Source organism: Mesitornis unicolor, unplaced genomic scaffold (assembly GCF_000695765.1).
Source record: "Mesitornis unicolor isolate BGI_N332 unplaced genomic scaffold, ASM69576v1 scaffold8376, whole genome shotgun sequence".
In the NCBI taxonomy this organism is placed as follows: Eukaryota; Metazoa; Chordata; class Aves; order Mesitornithiformes; family Mesitornithidae; genus Mesitornis; species Mesitornis unicolor.
The window spans coordinates 41,520-58,444 of NW_010188874.1; the positions used below are offsets into that span (position 1 = coordinate 41,520).

The 16,925-nt window shown below is 39.1% G+C and overlaps 1 protein-coding gene across 1 annotated transcript in view; it reads right to left on the minus strand.

Annotated features, from left to right (window-relative positions):
* Window positions 1-1,363: 1,363 nt before the first annotated feature.
* Window positions 1,364-16,925, minus strand: part of AKAP7 (A kinase (PRKA) anchor protein 7) — a 74,550-nt gene continuing 58,988 nt past the window's right edge. Inside the window, exon 7 of the mRNA XM_010185878.1 lies at window positions 1,364-1,566. Within this exon, the coding sequence (XP_010184180.1) occupies window positions 1,364-1,566 (203 nt within the window). The remainder of the gene's footprint in view (window positions 1,567-16,925) is intronic.

A 16,925-nucleotide genomic window follows, 5' to 3' on the forward strand; every position in this document is an offset into this window, starting at 1 on the left:
TTCAAATATACATTTAAAAGTATTTAAAAGCATCTATTTTTTAAATATTTGTACATCATTGCAAGGGAAAAGATCTATGAGAAAAATCTGAATTATTTGCAATGATAAAGGAAGGGCACAGTGTTTGCTCAGATTTATTTGAGAGCAGTGCTTTTCCACATTGGAGTCATGACATGTATCTGCACTTTCAAGCATATTTCAAAGCAGTGCTGAGGAGTGGCTGTACTTCATTATTATGAAATATACTACTTCTGTGCAAGTATTTCAGCATTACTCCTGATGAGCCATTTACACCCATTCATATTTTCAGTAAAAAAGAAACAGGAAGGAAAATTTCTTGAAGAAACAGTTTTTGTCTTTAAACAACCCAATGAGATTTTACATCATGGCAATTTACAGTCATGCACTTGGAGATTCAGAGTCAGTACAACTTTTCCGTTTACTGTTAGAGTTGTGCCTGTCTTCAAAGAGTTCTTTGCTAATTTTCGTGCGGATATCAGGACTGGATAACAGCTCCTTTATCTGATTCAGTCTGGATAACAGGGCTTGAGTTTCTCTGTGCAAAGCCTCCTTTACGAAGTCTGCGTCATGGCTCTTTCCTAGAGGAAAAGAACAATATAATACATTTTATAACAACTAATGTCATTTAGAGTCATTAATGTATGAAGATAAAGAGATCATATCGGGTTTCAACAGCATTAACTGCTCAGCCTTTTGCTCATATTGATTTTTTATAAAAAGGTACTTTGTCAAAAAAATATAATTTACATCAACAAATGCTACCAAAAAAAGTAAAGAATAGTACAGTGTCACATTTAAGATAAACTCCTGCCATATTACATACTGTGTAATAGTATCTGCAACGAATATCTGTAGTGGCAATTTTTAGCTTGGGGTTGGCCACTGTTGACTAGGAAACAGCACGTGCTCTCACACGGAGTAAGCAGCCCTGCGGCAGTGCCAAACCCTTGGGTCGAGGGCGTCGCTTCCACTTATGGCAAGGCCTCTTCCACGGCCATTTATGACAACCCAAAAGGCAAACGCAAAGGGTTCATTTTGTCCTCAAAAGCAAGGAAGGGACTCTTGGTATCAAGAGCCAGTGAAGACTGGAGACGCCGGCTTCACCATTCTTGTCTTTTTTCCACCGTCCATCCCTCCTAGAGTTCAACAGACTTTCAGCAGTGCACGCACTGATGAAACCAGTAGACAGTGTCCTTTGATTCAGAACAAACTTTAGATAAGAGACTCGCAAAGCAGAGTGCCTGTCACCCAGCACCACTTAGCAAATTTCAGCGGGGAGCTGGGACATGTTTCTGTGGTTATTCTTCGTGGGAAATTTGCTCCCAGGCTGTTTGCACAGTGCTCACTTGCTGTTATCAAGGTCGCTCTCATTCTTACTGCCGCTTGCCGCTTCTTCAGTTTTCATGGGGCTCCCATCAGTCTGTCTGGTTTTGTTTTGTGTTTCTTCTAAATATTGCTGCACAGCCTTCAGCACCGCGTTCTCCACCAGCCTCTTGCTGAGGCTCACCAGCTCTGCATCGTCTGGCTCTGCTGCGTGTTTCTCACCTATGCGTCACAACAGACAAAAGAAGAGATTCATTGCCACGCAAAGACGGTAGCCCTAATTGCGCCAGGGGCCTCTGACTGAGCTGGATTTTAAGTCATTAGCTGCCTCTTCCCAATTGTAAAAAGTAATTTCCCCCTCCTCAAGCTCTGAATCAAAAGTGTTTCATGAAGATTTATACAGTATGTCAGACCAAAAATACTTCACCCTTCATCTTTATTGTAATCCTCCAGTAAAAGCCACTGGCTAACACTGTGAGCATCCACTCAGCTTAGAAGAGTGCAAATTTAATTTCTTCTGGCCATCAATCATATGTGCCACCTGGGCAAAGATGAAGAACATGGCACATGACGAATTTACATTTTAGCAGCATTCTTGAATTTAGCTGTCCCTGTTTTGTGATTTTGCTTCATACATTTAAAATCTTCTACCTATTTATTCACTACTTGTAATTCAAGAGTTTCTCACAGGAAAAATGACTGAAATACTCTAAGTGCAGGTTAGAGATTTCTTTTTCTAAACAAAGCGTAAAACCTGGAAAACCTATATACTCCTTCTCTGTCTCTTCTCTGTCTTCTAACTTAACGTTGTGACATTGAAGGAATGCAAGTTCCAGCAGTCTATTCTTAGATACCTGCTGATATAAGCAAGAAGCTGGCATCTTCCTGCTTTGTTACGAGCTCACGTGAATAAACATATACAACAAAATAACTGTATACAGAGTGAGGAATCTCACACACCATTACATGTATTTTGAAATTGCACTATTCCATGAATAATTTTCCTAATAAACTATATAGCCTACTACAGCATCCTTCTTTTATAAAGACGACAATTCAGGAAAAGCAGATTTTATTGTCCCTTTTCCACTGGCCATGTAATTTGTCACTTTGCAATTTCTTGCACTGTTTCTTTTCCTCTATACGTAAACGCTATACTTTTAATGTCCTTTTCTGGAGTTAGCATTTCTGCAACCAGTAATAAGAGGCTGCTTAGTCACACACATCTGGTGAAAGAGATACTATTGTATGCTCTCGGCACAAAGCTTTGTACTGTTGAATTATCTAAATTTGCTTTTTCTTATATGTAAATGTATTCAAGCTTGCCAGCATATATAGATTATAGTTATAAAAGACTTTTATTAGTCTTCCTAGTGGACTGCATAATCTGGGAGCAATTTCACTGATAAAACACAATTCACAGAGGGATTTGAGGGGGAGAGGTAAACAAAACTCTTCATTTTGAGAGGCGGCGCCATTATTAGCTGTTAGTAAGAGTATCCCACTCTGGATCAGCAAGACAGACCAAACTCTTCCAGATCTGGACCTCCACAGCACTGTTACTGTGGGGAAGGAAGAACTGCCCTCTCCAGCTGAAGAGTCATCAGACTACACCTGGGTAAAGCATTTCATTACATTTTGAAAAAAGTTCGGAAAAATACGCTAAAAAATATTTTAAAAGGCAGCTATGGGAATAGTTTTGGTTAAAACAAAATTTTAAAAAATAAGATAAAACATTAGAAATAGGGTTAGCTTTTTCAAGGAGAAATATTTTAGGTTAATATGCGAGTCTGAGGAAGGCACAAATGCTATTCCCAAAACTACTCAAACAGCTACATACCCCACGCTCTCTGGCCCACTGCTTACCATGTTCCTTTGCTATTTGTAAATCTTGAGCTTAAGCCTATCCTTGAGCTTACTTAAAGGACGGATGTAATTCAGGCTCTTATCTCTGAGGAAATGTAAGATATACATGAGCAGCATCTCCTCCCAGCTTTTATGAACTGATATTCCACATGCTCCTTTGAATGCAGTTTTTTTATTTCAAATTTCCTTTTCTTTTATTAAAGATGCTTGATAAAATGTTTTGGTTGTCCTAGTCTATTTATTCACTAGAAGAAAAAAAAACCACCACGGTGTCCAGTTGGAGAGTTTCTTATTTTTCAGAATTGCTAGCGCATCACAGAAGTTGTTACTCACACAGCTCTAATGATCTGTCCACGCAACTCTGAACAAAACCAACGGGAAATATGGTGCTCAGCCACTCTTGACACTTGACCCTACAGTACTTAATATGCAGAATATGACTAATCAGTCACAGAGGCCTCCACATACCACACAACAGTAGTGATCATATTTACTCAGAATATAATTTTACTTCTACTACATTATGTGTTATTCTTACGGTCTAAAAAAGGACAGAACTCTTATCTTACAAATATTTTCTGCAAAAGAGTTCTCAGGTGTATATATGTGTATAAAAATCCATGTATCTCCTATTGCATTTAATATTGCATTCAAATTAAGTAGACAACTCACTGTGTAAGTAAGCATTTTCTCAAGCATAAAAAATCAGACTAAAATAAGCATTTTAAAAGTACAATTTACTTAGAATATTTTGGGGTTTTTTTGTTGTTTAGTTGGTTTTAATGTTCTGAGATGGCTCACCAGCAGTCTGGATTCAAGTCTATAGTACTCCTAGGTGACCTCTATTGTATCATTCCCATCCATGACTGTTGACAAAAAGAAGTAGGTCACGTAATAATAACAGGTATTGATCATCTGTACTTGAATATTTAACACACATAAATGTCCTGTTTCTCTCTCTCTCTCCATGCTACATCTGCTGCTTGCCTGCTTCTTAGATGTGTACATCCTTTGCAGCAATCAAATGCTTCTTTGTGTAGGCTGTCTAATGTTACAGGAATTATCAGAATATCAGTAAAATACCATTGTAGATAGGAGTATTTTAGATTTACAAGGGAGGTTTAAAAATTCAGAATGGCTTTTTTTGAAAACTGCTCTGAAAAGGGAACAGATAAACCTGTGCACTGTAATTGCACTTGTGGTGTGCCTCTCGATATGGATTGTGCCACTTCATTTCTGTGCCTGTGACTGAAACAGCTTCCACTGCCTTCTCCTGTATGTGGCTCAGAATAAAAATGAAAAAACCTTTCCTTTTATTTATCCCAGAATTCTCTTCTATAATTTTTCAAGAGACAAAAACAAACTCATACGCTGAGAATGTATCTCAATGCATACATGCTAAGCAGTGCTTTTTATTACTGAAACTGAAGCATACCTGTTGTCCTGAAATGACCACCTTTTTTTACAAAAGGGAACTGTCGGCTCCACAGAATTATTCAAAAGGGACTTTATGATCCCATAGTGTGCTGCTAGCAGTTATGGACATGAACCAGATCTCTGCAACCAAATCCAAGTTTAGATGGAAATTCACTGCTGTATCACTCTACTGGACTAGGTTTACTCTCCAAATCTACACTCCCTTTTACTTTACAAGACTTTGAGCAAGATTTTGTAATACTGCATTGGAACAAGTCAGATTCTGCAGTCCTGGTACAGCATTTTCATGGGCCTGACACAACCTGTTTTAGAATTCATGGGGATAACTCAGATTTGCATAGAGGCAGGACAGTTACTTGGATCCCCTTCCTGTTTATACTACTAATCAATTTTTTGAGAGAGATTTAATTGAAGGAACCAACAGTGGATCCCTCCCACAGGCAAAGCCAGTTTTACCAAGACCATGTTCTGCGATCCTTGCCTCATGGCCCCAGCATGCTGGGTTTTGTTTACCCCTCCAACAACCCTCCATGACAACAAAACGATGCCAACACGGGGCACATTATTAAAGAAGACCCTTTGTATTTTGACCAAGCTGGGAAGTCCATACTCTGGCAGCAGAGATTACGGTCTGCACCCTGGGGAGGGCTGTGGTAACAGATGCACCTCTGTCTACCTTTTGGTTCACCAGTTTTCTAATACTGTTTTTGCAAAATCTAGAAACAAAAAAACCACGAGGGACTCGGGCAATCTTCCAAAAGCTGAACGTTAAGAAATTCCTTCTGAATGCTGGAAAACTTTATTTTTCTACTGACACTGTGCCTCTTACTGACACCAAGAGGGTGAGACAAGTTGCTGTTGCATACATGCAAAACTTTCACCACGAGATTCCCTTTCCATGGGTGACTCCTCAGTGGCTCCAACTCATAATAATCCCTCACTATAAGATAATTATTAACTCCTCTGTACAGGGGCAAAAGCTTTGCTGGTGTGCAGTATAGTGGGTCTATAAGGAAGGAGACAACTACTCCAGCTATTGATGGACTATCAATTATTTTTGCATTTTGTGAGGCTTTGTTTAAAGCAAGGCAAATGAAACAAATACCAGACAGATTTGAGTGTGTGAATTCATACAGTTTGTGACACCAATGGTTGTGCCTTTATCATGGTTCACTACCTCTATGTTATCAGGAAAACACCTAAGAGTGAAGATACCATTCGTACTCCCAACACCCAGGCAGATGTAGACTATTGCAAGGCTGCCATGCCCAGCTTGCATCTAGGTTTTGCTACACTAGACCTTTGTGTCTACAGAATCTGATTCAAAATCAAACTAAATCTCTTCGACTTCCGTGGGAACCAGATGAGGTTCTCACACCTGCATACTGAACTTCAATGTCCTATGCATCAGGACAATGTCTTGAATATTTACTCCTCTTTACCGAGGACTTGCAGAAGGCCATATATATTAACAGAACTACAGTATTAGAGAAATAGCATCCCCCCCTCACCCTGCAAAGACAGTGAGTCCACAGTCCATAATAAACTCAAAAACAACCAGGCACCAGACCATATGCTTCCCAGCCTTGCAACAGACTGTGAATGAGCCAGCAGAGTCAAGATAACGATTTTGAAGTAATGAACACAAACATGAGCATGTGCCCATACCTAATCAACACAATGAGCATAGAGAGGAAAGTCACAACTCTGAACATTTCCTTGTTAATTAGGAAGGACTTCCATGAAATGTCTCTTGAGTGGTCACTTAAGGAATTGGCATAAATAAGGCACTGAGAGGAAGAGTGAAATTATAATCTGATTATGATATGATGGTGACAACATTTGTGTTGCTGGACGTTCCCACCTGATGTTAAGCAGTGTGTGCAATTTAGCTCTCCTCTTGGAAGTCTAACAAACTCCTTTAGCTTTACATATGTTGCTCTGTAAACACAGGAGTCCCTAACAAGGCAATCCCAATCTGTCCTTCATGCTGAATACATGGGTTTCTACTTCGCTGGATTTTGTTTATTTTTTTCATTTGAAACACCATGGAATAAACCCAACAAAAACAGGAATTTCTAGTGAACAGGAAATTAAGGGTGTTGCACGTATTCTGGGAAAATGGTGCTCTTGCCAGTTTGAGTGATGACAGCAGGAATACCTGCAGCTTCCTTCAAGCTGGAGGCTTGGCAAACATGGCAAAAGTTTGTTTTGTTTCAGACAAAACCCTTTGAAGCTTAGTGATCTAAAATTTCTGACCACTTCTAACTATAAGTGGAGGAACAGGATGTGCTCTGCTAAACCTACTCGTCCTTCTATGTTGCCACAGGCACGAGCTTTCAAAAGAAAATAAAAAAGGTAACTAAGACACTATTCTTGGCATACCAGGAGTTCTGTTAAATATCTTGGTTTTATTTTCCTATTAAGAGAGAGCTGCTGACAGAGACATTTCCTGGCTCCCTTAATGTAGCTTAATGCTTAAACTTAATGAATTTAAGAAGCCTAGTGTAACAGGAAACAAAGATAACAAAAGAGCTGAAGGAAAAAAGATGGCTTAAAAAGTTTTATTTTTTTTTACTGTGAGTTTTACTTGATTTTCTCACAATACTCAAGTAAAGAAAACAGCCCAAGGTACAAAACTGATTTTACGTAACCACAGGAACATCCACTGTGCACGCTGATAACGGGAGAACCAAAGCATGCAGGCAGATTGCGACAGAAAACACCCAGGCAGAACTATTTACCGTCCTTCACCACCCACAGCGCTACCCGGTGCTAGCAGCTCCAGTGAAAGTGGGCAGAGTGGGAGAGCTCCTCCTCCCTCCAGGACACAGCCAAGGGGGAGGCTTCCCCAGGCCTCCCCACTTCCCAGGCAACAACTGAATTCTGAAAGGGGACAGACCCGGCAGTCCCTCCATCTTCAACGGTCCTCTAGAAAGAACACTGAGAATGTAATACACCACGGGGGACAGTGTAGGTCGCTACCCCATCAGCTGTGGATGCCAGTGACCACAGACAGAGCTGGATGGTCTTGAAGGCAGAAAATCCCCCTGCTGGGTCACTAAGCTGAGGGAGCAGTAAGCTCAAGAAATACAGCAGCTAACCAAAACAGGATATACACAGATTTTAATTGCCAAAGTCCAAATTTGTTGCCAAAATCCAAGTGTCCCTGCTTATGGACTGGTCAACTGCAAAAATTTAACTTTTAGTCACGAGCATGATGAGGGAAGTAATTTAATATACATTCACCTACTGTTTCCCATCCTTCCTGTATTCTCTGTAAGCTTCAATTGCATTTCTTTAGGATTCACCTGTTGCTATACAGCTTCCAACAGGACACTACTTTGGCTGAGACTTCTTCATGATACTGTCAAGTAGACTAAAAAAAAGCAACCTTTTTTGGACTAAGACAGGTGTTAAACAAGTGTTAATGAGTGAACAAGCTTAAGTGTAATTGCAATTCAAGAAGATATCCAACAATGCCCATAAAATACTGTAATAAGATGCAAGTTTTATGGAAGAATGTAATTTGCAAAGTGTTTCAAACATCTCTGTATTCATACTTAACTAAACCCTAAATCTAACAGAATCTAACTTCTTTTGATAGGAGCATCTTACATTGCTTTGCACTGGTAGTGCAACTACATCCGAAGCTTGTCGAAACAGATGGGTATAATCCTTTTCCCCCAGGATCCTGGATGAAGGAACTGAACCAGCTTCTTGGGCAAACCATGAAGTAATGTATTTTTTAAACACAAGAGTAGTATTGTTTCTGTCTTTCATATCATGGATCAAGCCTATAGGATCTGACCAAATTTGTTAATAGCTTTGGGAAAACTAACCTAACACCCTGAAGGTCAATTTGAATGTCATTTTAAAAATCATGTACATATCACACCTATCTTAATCCCCTTTATCTGTTATGTATCTTGCTTTAAGTAATGTATTTAGCATTATCCTTCTTCCCTCCCTTTTGTTTGCCACATAACCTCCATTTTAAATAAGCTTTTTTAAAAGGTAGAATTTGACGCAACTTTTCATTCTGATTTTATGAGATGTGGCTGTATAAATGTTCACTGCTCTAGTTTATGTTTGCAAATATGAAATTTATTTTTGACACTTGGGAATATCAGTTCATAAGAGTCTGGACCTCTCTTTAAATGCTCTGGCTCTGAACCCCTAAAACTACTGCTCAGCATCTTCTTCAGGATAAACTCTTCCTCAACTTTAATCTCTCTCTAAAAGCCCAAATATACACGTTTGCAAGAACAGTGAATCTTGATGTCCAAAGAAGAATATTCGGGTAAGATAAGCAACAAATTCAGACGCGTTTGGACACAATAAATTGCCCTGTGTCATGGGGTTTTTGGTCACCTCATCCATGTGAAATCAGAATAGCTGTAGTTAAAGGGTTAAATGCTGAAGGTATGACTACAATTCACTTCATCTAATTCACAGGAATCTAAAAAATGTTGCTAGAGTATAGCATAAAGAGAGATCACTTTATGAAATCTGTGGATGAAAAATACTGAAACATTACCGTGTCATAAAACAAAATTTAATGCAATCAATCCTTCACATTAAATCAGCAGACTTTATAATCTAGGACAATAAAAAAAATGAAAGAATATGGCTACTAGAGGACAGCACTTCCTCCCCCAGTGTGTTTTCTTTATGAATAGTGCATATATTAAGTTGATGAAGAAGCACCTAGTAATCAAAATTAACATTATTCTTGAGTCTGCTTCTCCATTAGAACTCACGAATAATTGAGTCTTGATTATTTGTTTAAACCAGTGAGCCTTACTTTCACATCCTTCCTGTGCTAAATATCAAGTAGCTGTGAAAGCATTTGCTTTGTGGAACAACATAAAACTCCTTTAGAACATAACCAACATTTCCCTACCTAACAGCAACACTACTTTTATGAGAGTAATTCCCTACAGCTCTAGAGCAAAAGAATAACTCACTCTCTCTCTCCCCCCATATTTCTACTTCTTCAGACTCGGTGAGTCACAGCCTATTCCAGCAGCACTTCAATGAAATCAATCCAGAAAAATATCTCTGCTACACCAAAAACTACATCCTCACAACTTTTTCCAAATTATACTCTGTACCATAACAGATTGCTCATTACCATGCCTTAAAAATTGATGGCTCTCTTCTCTTTCCACTCCTTTTTTCACTCACAAATTTTCTCTCTATTTACACAGTATACACAATTCCATCCATTCTTCTTCAGCATCCTAAGAATTCTAACTCTGTCCCATTAATATCAATGGAGAACTGCTTATTTACACCAGCTGGTCTTCTGGTCCTTTATTTCTACCAGGCTAAGCAGTTCTAATTTGGAGTTTAAAGTTTTTTTCTGTTTCTTATTTTAAAGTAATATTTCTTTCAGTCTTTCTCCAACTCAGAGTAAAGGAATAAGAGTTGAATACTCATGCCAAAAACAGTTTTTGCATTTCTCTTCACTACATTCAGAACCAACAGCGAAATCAAAAGCAGGTATTTTTACTTCACTCCAGCTAAACAGCAATGCATTTGATTGCACAGTTCCCTTTGCCTTTGTTTTCAGAAAAGTTCTCCCATGCCTATATTTGACTGCAGGAACCAAGAAAAGTTCATTCAGGATGAGCAGAAGGAAGGAGATGGGCAATAGTTCCCCTCCATTTACGATTTTGAGATTTGCTGAGATGGGAAAATGCATATGATAGTTGTTTTGCACAAAGCAATGAGGTTTTAACTCCAAGAATGCAGGTACAGCTACACATCAGAGCATTATGTGCTGTTACCACGTGGGACACCAGAAGCAGTAACCCAGAGCATTTGAGAATTAGCCTGTCTTCACAGCCTGGGTTCAGCTCCACATCGATCCAAATATTCTGCTGCTGATGTAGGAGCTTAGAGTTGGACATATCTTACCACATAACAGGGTTTTATCCAAAATCTAATACTGTAATCTCTTCTTACTTTACACCTTCTATAGAGATCATGGCTAGAAAAGGACCAGAGGGAATGATACTCATCTTTCAAAGCAAAATTATGCACTTCACTTGGAACAGAGTTGTTATTGTTATTGTTATTGTTACTGTTATTGTCATTATTTTTTATCATTTTTATTATTCACTTGTGCTGAAGCAGGCATTACAGGCAACGTCTTCACTATCTGGGCTGTTAGAGCAAGCCCTCCACCATCGTTATACCTGGGCCTCCTTCCAAATGTTTCAGTGTAGTTGTAACAGAGACCACACACAATGTGTGAACAGGGCATACAAGTGGGGTCAACAGAAAGTAACATTTCTTTAAATCAGAGGATCAATAGTGTTTCAAAACACACAAACACTACACCAAAGTTCATTTTAACAAGAGAAAGGTAATCCCAGACTTTAGGAGGGCATTCAATAACTGGAACTCACCTTAGTCACAGGTTATACTTTGTAAAACCACAGGAATAAACTTTTGATTTTGTGCTGGAAAGACCTCTCCCAATCTATTAAAGATGTGCATGCGAAAAATAAAAAAGGAGCTGAAAGAGGAGAGGAAGAGAGGAAAACCTTTTCGATTGCATTAGGCTATACTGGATGGTAATGGATTTTTAAGACAGCAAAAAATATTGTTCATTTGCTGACTCTCCTCAGCCACAGTAAGCACTGCAGAAAACATGCCCGATACTTAATATGCTCTTGTTCAATCCTCGTGCTTTGTGCTAAAGCCAAAAATTGAATAAAATGCCATTTAAGAAATTATTACTATGATGTGAAACAGAATGAGTAACACAGTAATAGACCACGGCATAAGACATTTCTCCTCGTAGCAAAAGGACACAAGCTTTATAGTGAAAGCAAATGAATTATCCATGCCTGAGGATTTTAACTCACAGGAAACTTAGCAAGTGCACAGATGAATTTCACCTGAAACTGGCAGATATTCAAAGGGATTAAGTCATCAGCGGAAAAGACAACTTTAATGGTGGATTTTGAGATTTTTGGGATGGAGATCCAGAGGGAATATCTAACAAGTAGTGAGTTTTCTCTATAGGACATCTGTTCCTAAGTTCATGAGAGTTACAGTGAAGAGCCTGACACTTCAGCTGTGTATGCCAATATGAGAATTACAAGTCTAAAAGTACAGACTACTGTAAAAGCTTGGTAGTGCCAAATCTACCACTAATACGGTACACTTTTTAGACCCAAGGACTTAGTCTGTAGGCAAACATTCATCAATTGAAGGTATCTAAATTTTAAACAATGTTTGTGGCATCTAGTCCATATTCCTTTTGTTAAGGCAGGATAATTTCCTAGCCCCTTCTCTATGCTAACTTCCATAGCATATACGATCCAATACCCTAAATTCCTCTAAATCCCAGTCTCTTCTGTCAGTTCTACAGTTCAAGCTTATGGAAACTGAATCACTGGAATTTTAGGAACAGCAAAAAATGGTTAGGTATGAAACATTACTAAGCCAGCTATAATCAGCTGCTGAACAAGGTGCCAAGACATCTTATTATGATACTTTAAAAGAGATCTTATTTTCCACTTTGCCTATAATTCCGCAAAGAATAACAGACCAGTGTCATCTAAAATATGACCCCTCACTGGGCCAAGGACCTTTGTTTGCCTTGGGTTTTTTGTTTGTCTGCATTAATCTGAAAATCTTGGTCACAACACTGCAAAATGGAGAGACTCTGTAGTCAAGCATCTGTCACTGACAGGAAGTTTTCCTTGAAATATATACAAAATGTTCTCTCTTGTTCTTATTTCACATGATGCAACAGAAGTAGTCCCATGCTGTCTTAACAGTTGCTTAACCACGTTAACCAATTCCTCCTCCTGTCTTCTGGCTTTGTAGCGGTTTTTTCCAAACTAGCTGGTTCCTACTCTCAGAGCAGACCCCAGTCATGGGCTGTCTCCAAGACGGAGCTTTGCAGCTCCCCAGGCATTTTCTGCAAGCGTTGGGAGCACTATCTTCTTTTGAAAATAAAACCCTTCCTCCAGACTGCCTCCTCCTCTGCTCTATGACTGTGTTTCTTGAGCTTCTAGGGCAAAAGTTACACAGAGCCTTCCAGTGCAGATTTAGCTGGCACTGCATGCATACCATTTCTGCTAAAAGCCTGTAGGTCTGGTGGCAAACAATTTTGCTGAAAGGGAAAAAAATACAGGGTTTTGTTTTGTTGTTTATTTTATTCCTTCCCAGAGGTGAACCTTTTCCATAGATGAAACCTGTTTTCCCCTCTTTTTCCAAAAGAACTGAGCACAGCCTCCTGATCATTCCAGGTCAGTACAGAAATGTCAAATTTGAGAGTCTGATTATTTGTCCAGACACTGGTTTCTAGAGACCTTTAATGAAACAAAACACAATAACTTATTTTCTCTTTCTTAATTATATGGTATCTTTAGGAGAGGCTGTGCAGACCAACATATTTTTGTTTTAACTTTAATATTTTAATGGTTTCTGGAATAAAGTTTAAAACATGTCTGTTTGCTCCCATGAATGCCACTCTCTATTAGAAAACAAAGCACTCAGCTAGCATTAAGCATCACAAATAAGACGCTATAAGAGGAAAAAAGCACATTTAAAACATTGGGTTAGGAAGAAGTAGACAACTACCACATTTTGCTGTATAACACCTCCCCACTCCCAAGTGTGGCTATTCTATTTCTGTAATAGATGTTTTTTCCATATGTTACAATTTCTACACTGTGAGTGGCTTCACTCTGACCTCACAGGGATGAGGTTTCAGTAGGACTTGTCATACAGCAATACCATAAGTTGAAGCAAATGAGCACCTAAATTGGGGTAGCTGTTCATATATTGTAACAGAGAGTGGTATTTCACGTTTAGCATGTCACACTTCTTATTTGGCTGAAATATGGATTTGCTCATGCACCACTTCTGAGCAGAGAAGGAAAAGTCAACTTAGGTTTTATGTTGACATTAGACAAAGCACTTGTCCTCACAGTAACATGAAAAGCATCTCTGAAGCCCAGTGTTTCATTCAGAGGTGTCTGGCTACATTTACACAGGTGAGCTCCATAACACCAGTACTTGTTCTGTGGCTATGAGGTCAATTAGCCATGTTATCCAGCTCTGCCAGCCTCTGAAATGGTGTGGGTGCATCCAAACTGCCTGCTGGAATGGGCTTGGGTTGGTGCTAATTCCTTTTGCCAGGGTCAGAAATATGCCAGGGTCTACAGGACCCATTTGTGAGCATACGCAAGGCAATCTCAGCACCCAGGTGCACCCCCAGACACCCCTTCATGCAGTACACAGGGGTCCAAATCACACAGAGTGGGCTGCAGAGCCCGGGTGTCCGTAGGTAGCAAAGCTGAGAAGTATATTGAGCTAAAGTCTGCATTCATAAATAGTTACTTTAAAAAAGAAATATGAACTAAGAACAGTTTCAGAGAGTAATGCAGTAGTACGTAGAGTAATGCATGTGCCAGAGGACAGAATGCGGCACCAGTAAAGCTGTGGGGACAACACAATTTCCATTTCCTCTTCCACTGCAATGAAACCCTGCTGCTGTAGTGCTGAGTTAAATCTCCAGAAGTAAGAAAATGGAAAGTCAAAATTCTTAACTCTAAATTCTTAGACTTTCCAATGCTCTCTACTTTTCAGGGCAGGTCTAGCAGCACTTCAGAAAACCATGCTGCTCCTTGCACTGTTTGGTGAGTAACAAGTGGCACAATTTGTACAGGAAGTTCAGAGTGTACGTAAAACTCGGTAAACTGAGAAAGTATATATACATAAATATATGAATACGAGAAACAGTACTAAGGGGATTTCCATTATACCAAATAAGGTATTTGGACACTGTTCACTGGGAATACAGGGCAGCTTTTAAAATTTTCTGATAGCAATGGCCTGTAATTTGCCCTTTGGAAATCAATAAAAACATAATGTTGTAGCCTTTGCCTTATTCAATAGTATGCTAATGTAAAGCAAACAGAGTTCCTCCGAGAGCCCAGTCTTCCTTTTGCTATGGCAATGGAGTTACTAAGATAATCTGTAAATCATCTTAACATCTTAAAAGACAGAACAGTTCATATCTAGGTGTATATGGGGTAAATATAAAACCTATTTTTCACTAATCAGCAATAACATTTAACCTGCATACTTACAAAAGCATGAGGTATCTAATACAAGACCTCCTCTTTTTAAGTGGAACATCTGCATACAGGACAATCAGTGAAGTCACTCTCCAGTTCACCCAAGACAGGTTTATGTTTACTCTGTCTTTTGTCCTTTACTTTCCCTTTCAAGCCCAAAAAGATACAGGCTAGCAGCAGACACACTGCTTAAGCAAACTAGTGTAAATACAGAAAGTTTAGGAGTGATCTTATTTTCCTTCCAGGCTCACTCTCACTTTAAGAAATAATTTTGTAAATGTCCTGCATGAGCCATGGGAGCAAACTACCAGCCTGATTTTTAATACCCAGGGCTGCAAGAACAGTATTTTACCTAGGTTCCTTCCCTTGCTATGTGCGTACTTACAAAAGATTCCAGATGGAGTTGGCAATTTGTTGCCTTGCCATCTGAACAAGTCTCTCTGATATTATTTATAGAAGGTCTGCTTTTAGATGGGCCGTCTCGCTGCGGGCCTTGACCCCGGGGTCTGCCAGCGGACTGTCACAGCCATGCCACTTGGCAGGCCGGGTGCCCGGTTGGTATAAATCAGCACTATTCTTGCTTATGCTGCTAAAGGTTTCACTTGACATTTTCACTACTGCTGGGTTCGTGTCCCAGATAATCTGTCTCACTTTCATGGTTTTACTTGTGTGTTTAGCAAAAATCCTTAAATACTGTTAGCTGGCTTCTAATTGAATATCCCTCCTAAAAGTGTCCTGTTAGACAGCTTCCAAGCTCTGCAGTACCTAAAGGTTATATTATTTTTGAAATTATTATTTTAATGAATATAATAATTATTAAAATTTCCCAGTTCCGTTACTGTACATTGGAATTTTTTCTGAGATTTTATCACTACCAGAAAAGTACAATTTTTACTATATAGAAATAAATTTGCATGCAAAAGCAACATCTATTCTTATTTGTTATGTTGCAAATCGGTAGACAACAGTTAACTGCAAATTATATCCCCTTTACAAAAGACGAAAAGCTATTACCCATTACAGTATATTTAAAGACAGTTATTCATTTCTACTCAAGTATTTGCTCTAACTTTATGCTGGAGATTTACAAAACAAACTAATTGCATTTGAAAGATTTGGCCCCGTGAGAAATGATATTCACCACTTGGTTGTACTACTGTTCGGTTTTCTGAACCAAGCAGCAGCACAATTTGGAATACCAAATGCAGTTTTCAGCTGTAATCTGCCACTGCAGCTGGTGGCCCACAGAAATGCCCAGGGCTATTTGAATGCTACTGCAGCAGAACTCACTCATATTCCAAGACATGGTAAAGCTTCCTTTTTCCTAGACTGTCACACAGAGTGTTTTGGATATATTTGGGCCTTCCCCTCACCATCCCCACAACAGGGCAAGGAAATGACCCATGCTGGATGGATTTTAAACTGGTATCTACGTAACCTAACAAACACAGGGCTCAATTCTGTATCTACAGAAGGTTCCTGTCTCCCCAAACATCTGTCAGTCGATTTAATTGAAGGAGTATCAGTGTGCTTAGTAAGGAGATCCATAAAATACTACTTTTCCTTTGGAATCTGCTCTTTTATTCATGCAGTTCTTTGAATGAAATACCTTCCGGAAACAATGAATAAAACGTCTGGCTAATGTCACGGTTAGAAACTTCTCCACATAAGCAAGTTTCCAATGCATTACTCCTCCACATGGAGTGCCTGACCTTGCAGCAAAGCGTACTAAAACATTATTTGGCCATATATTTTAAAATAGAGAGCAAGTGCAAGAAAACAAATGATGGAAATAATTAATTGCATCAATATTCAGTAAAATAAATATTTTAAGGAAGGCCCCTCTCCTTGTCAGAGGATTATGGTGGGCTTTTTTCCCTTTCCTTTACAGTGCAATATATAGAACAGCAGCAATACTGAATGGTACTGACAATCATCTCTTACTGTGTTTTATTTCCACCCAAAAGCAATTGCATAAGCATAGCATAACTAAGACTGCATTTTTCACAACCCCCTCAATCTCTGTTAGTCTGACAAGCGTGCTGACTAGTTCCAGCAGTGGTGACCTTTGTATGGGCTCACTGCGATCACGGGCACAGTTCCCATAATCTGCAAAGAAGCCTTTAGCTGTAAACAAAACAATTTTAATGTTGTCTCTCATCTTTG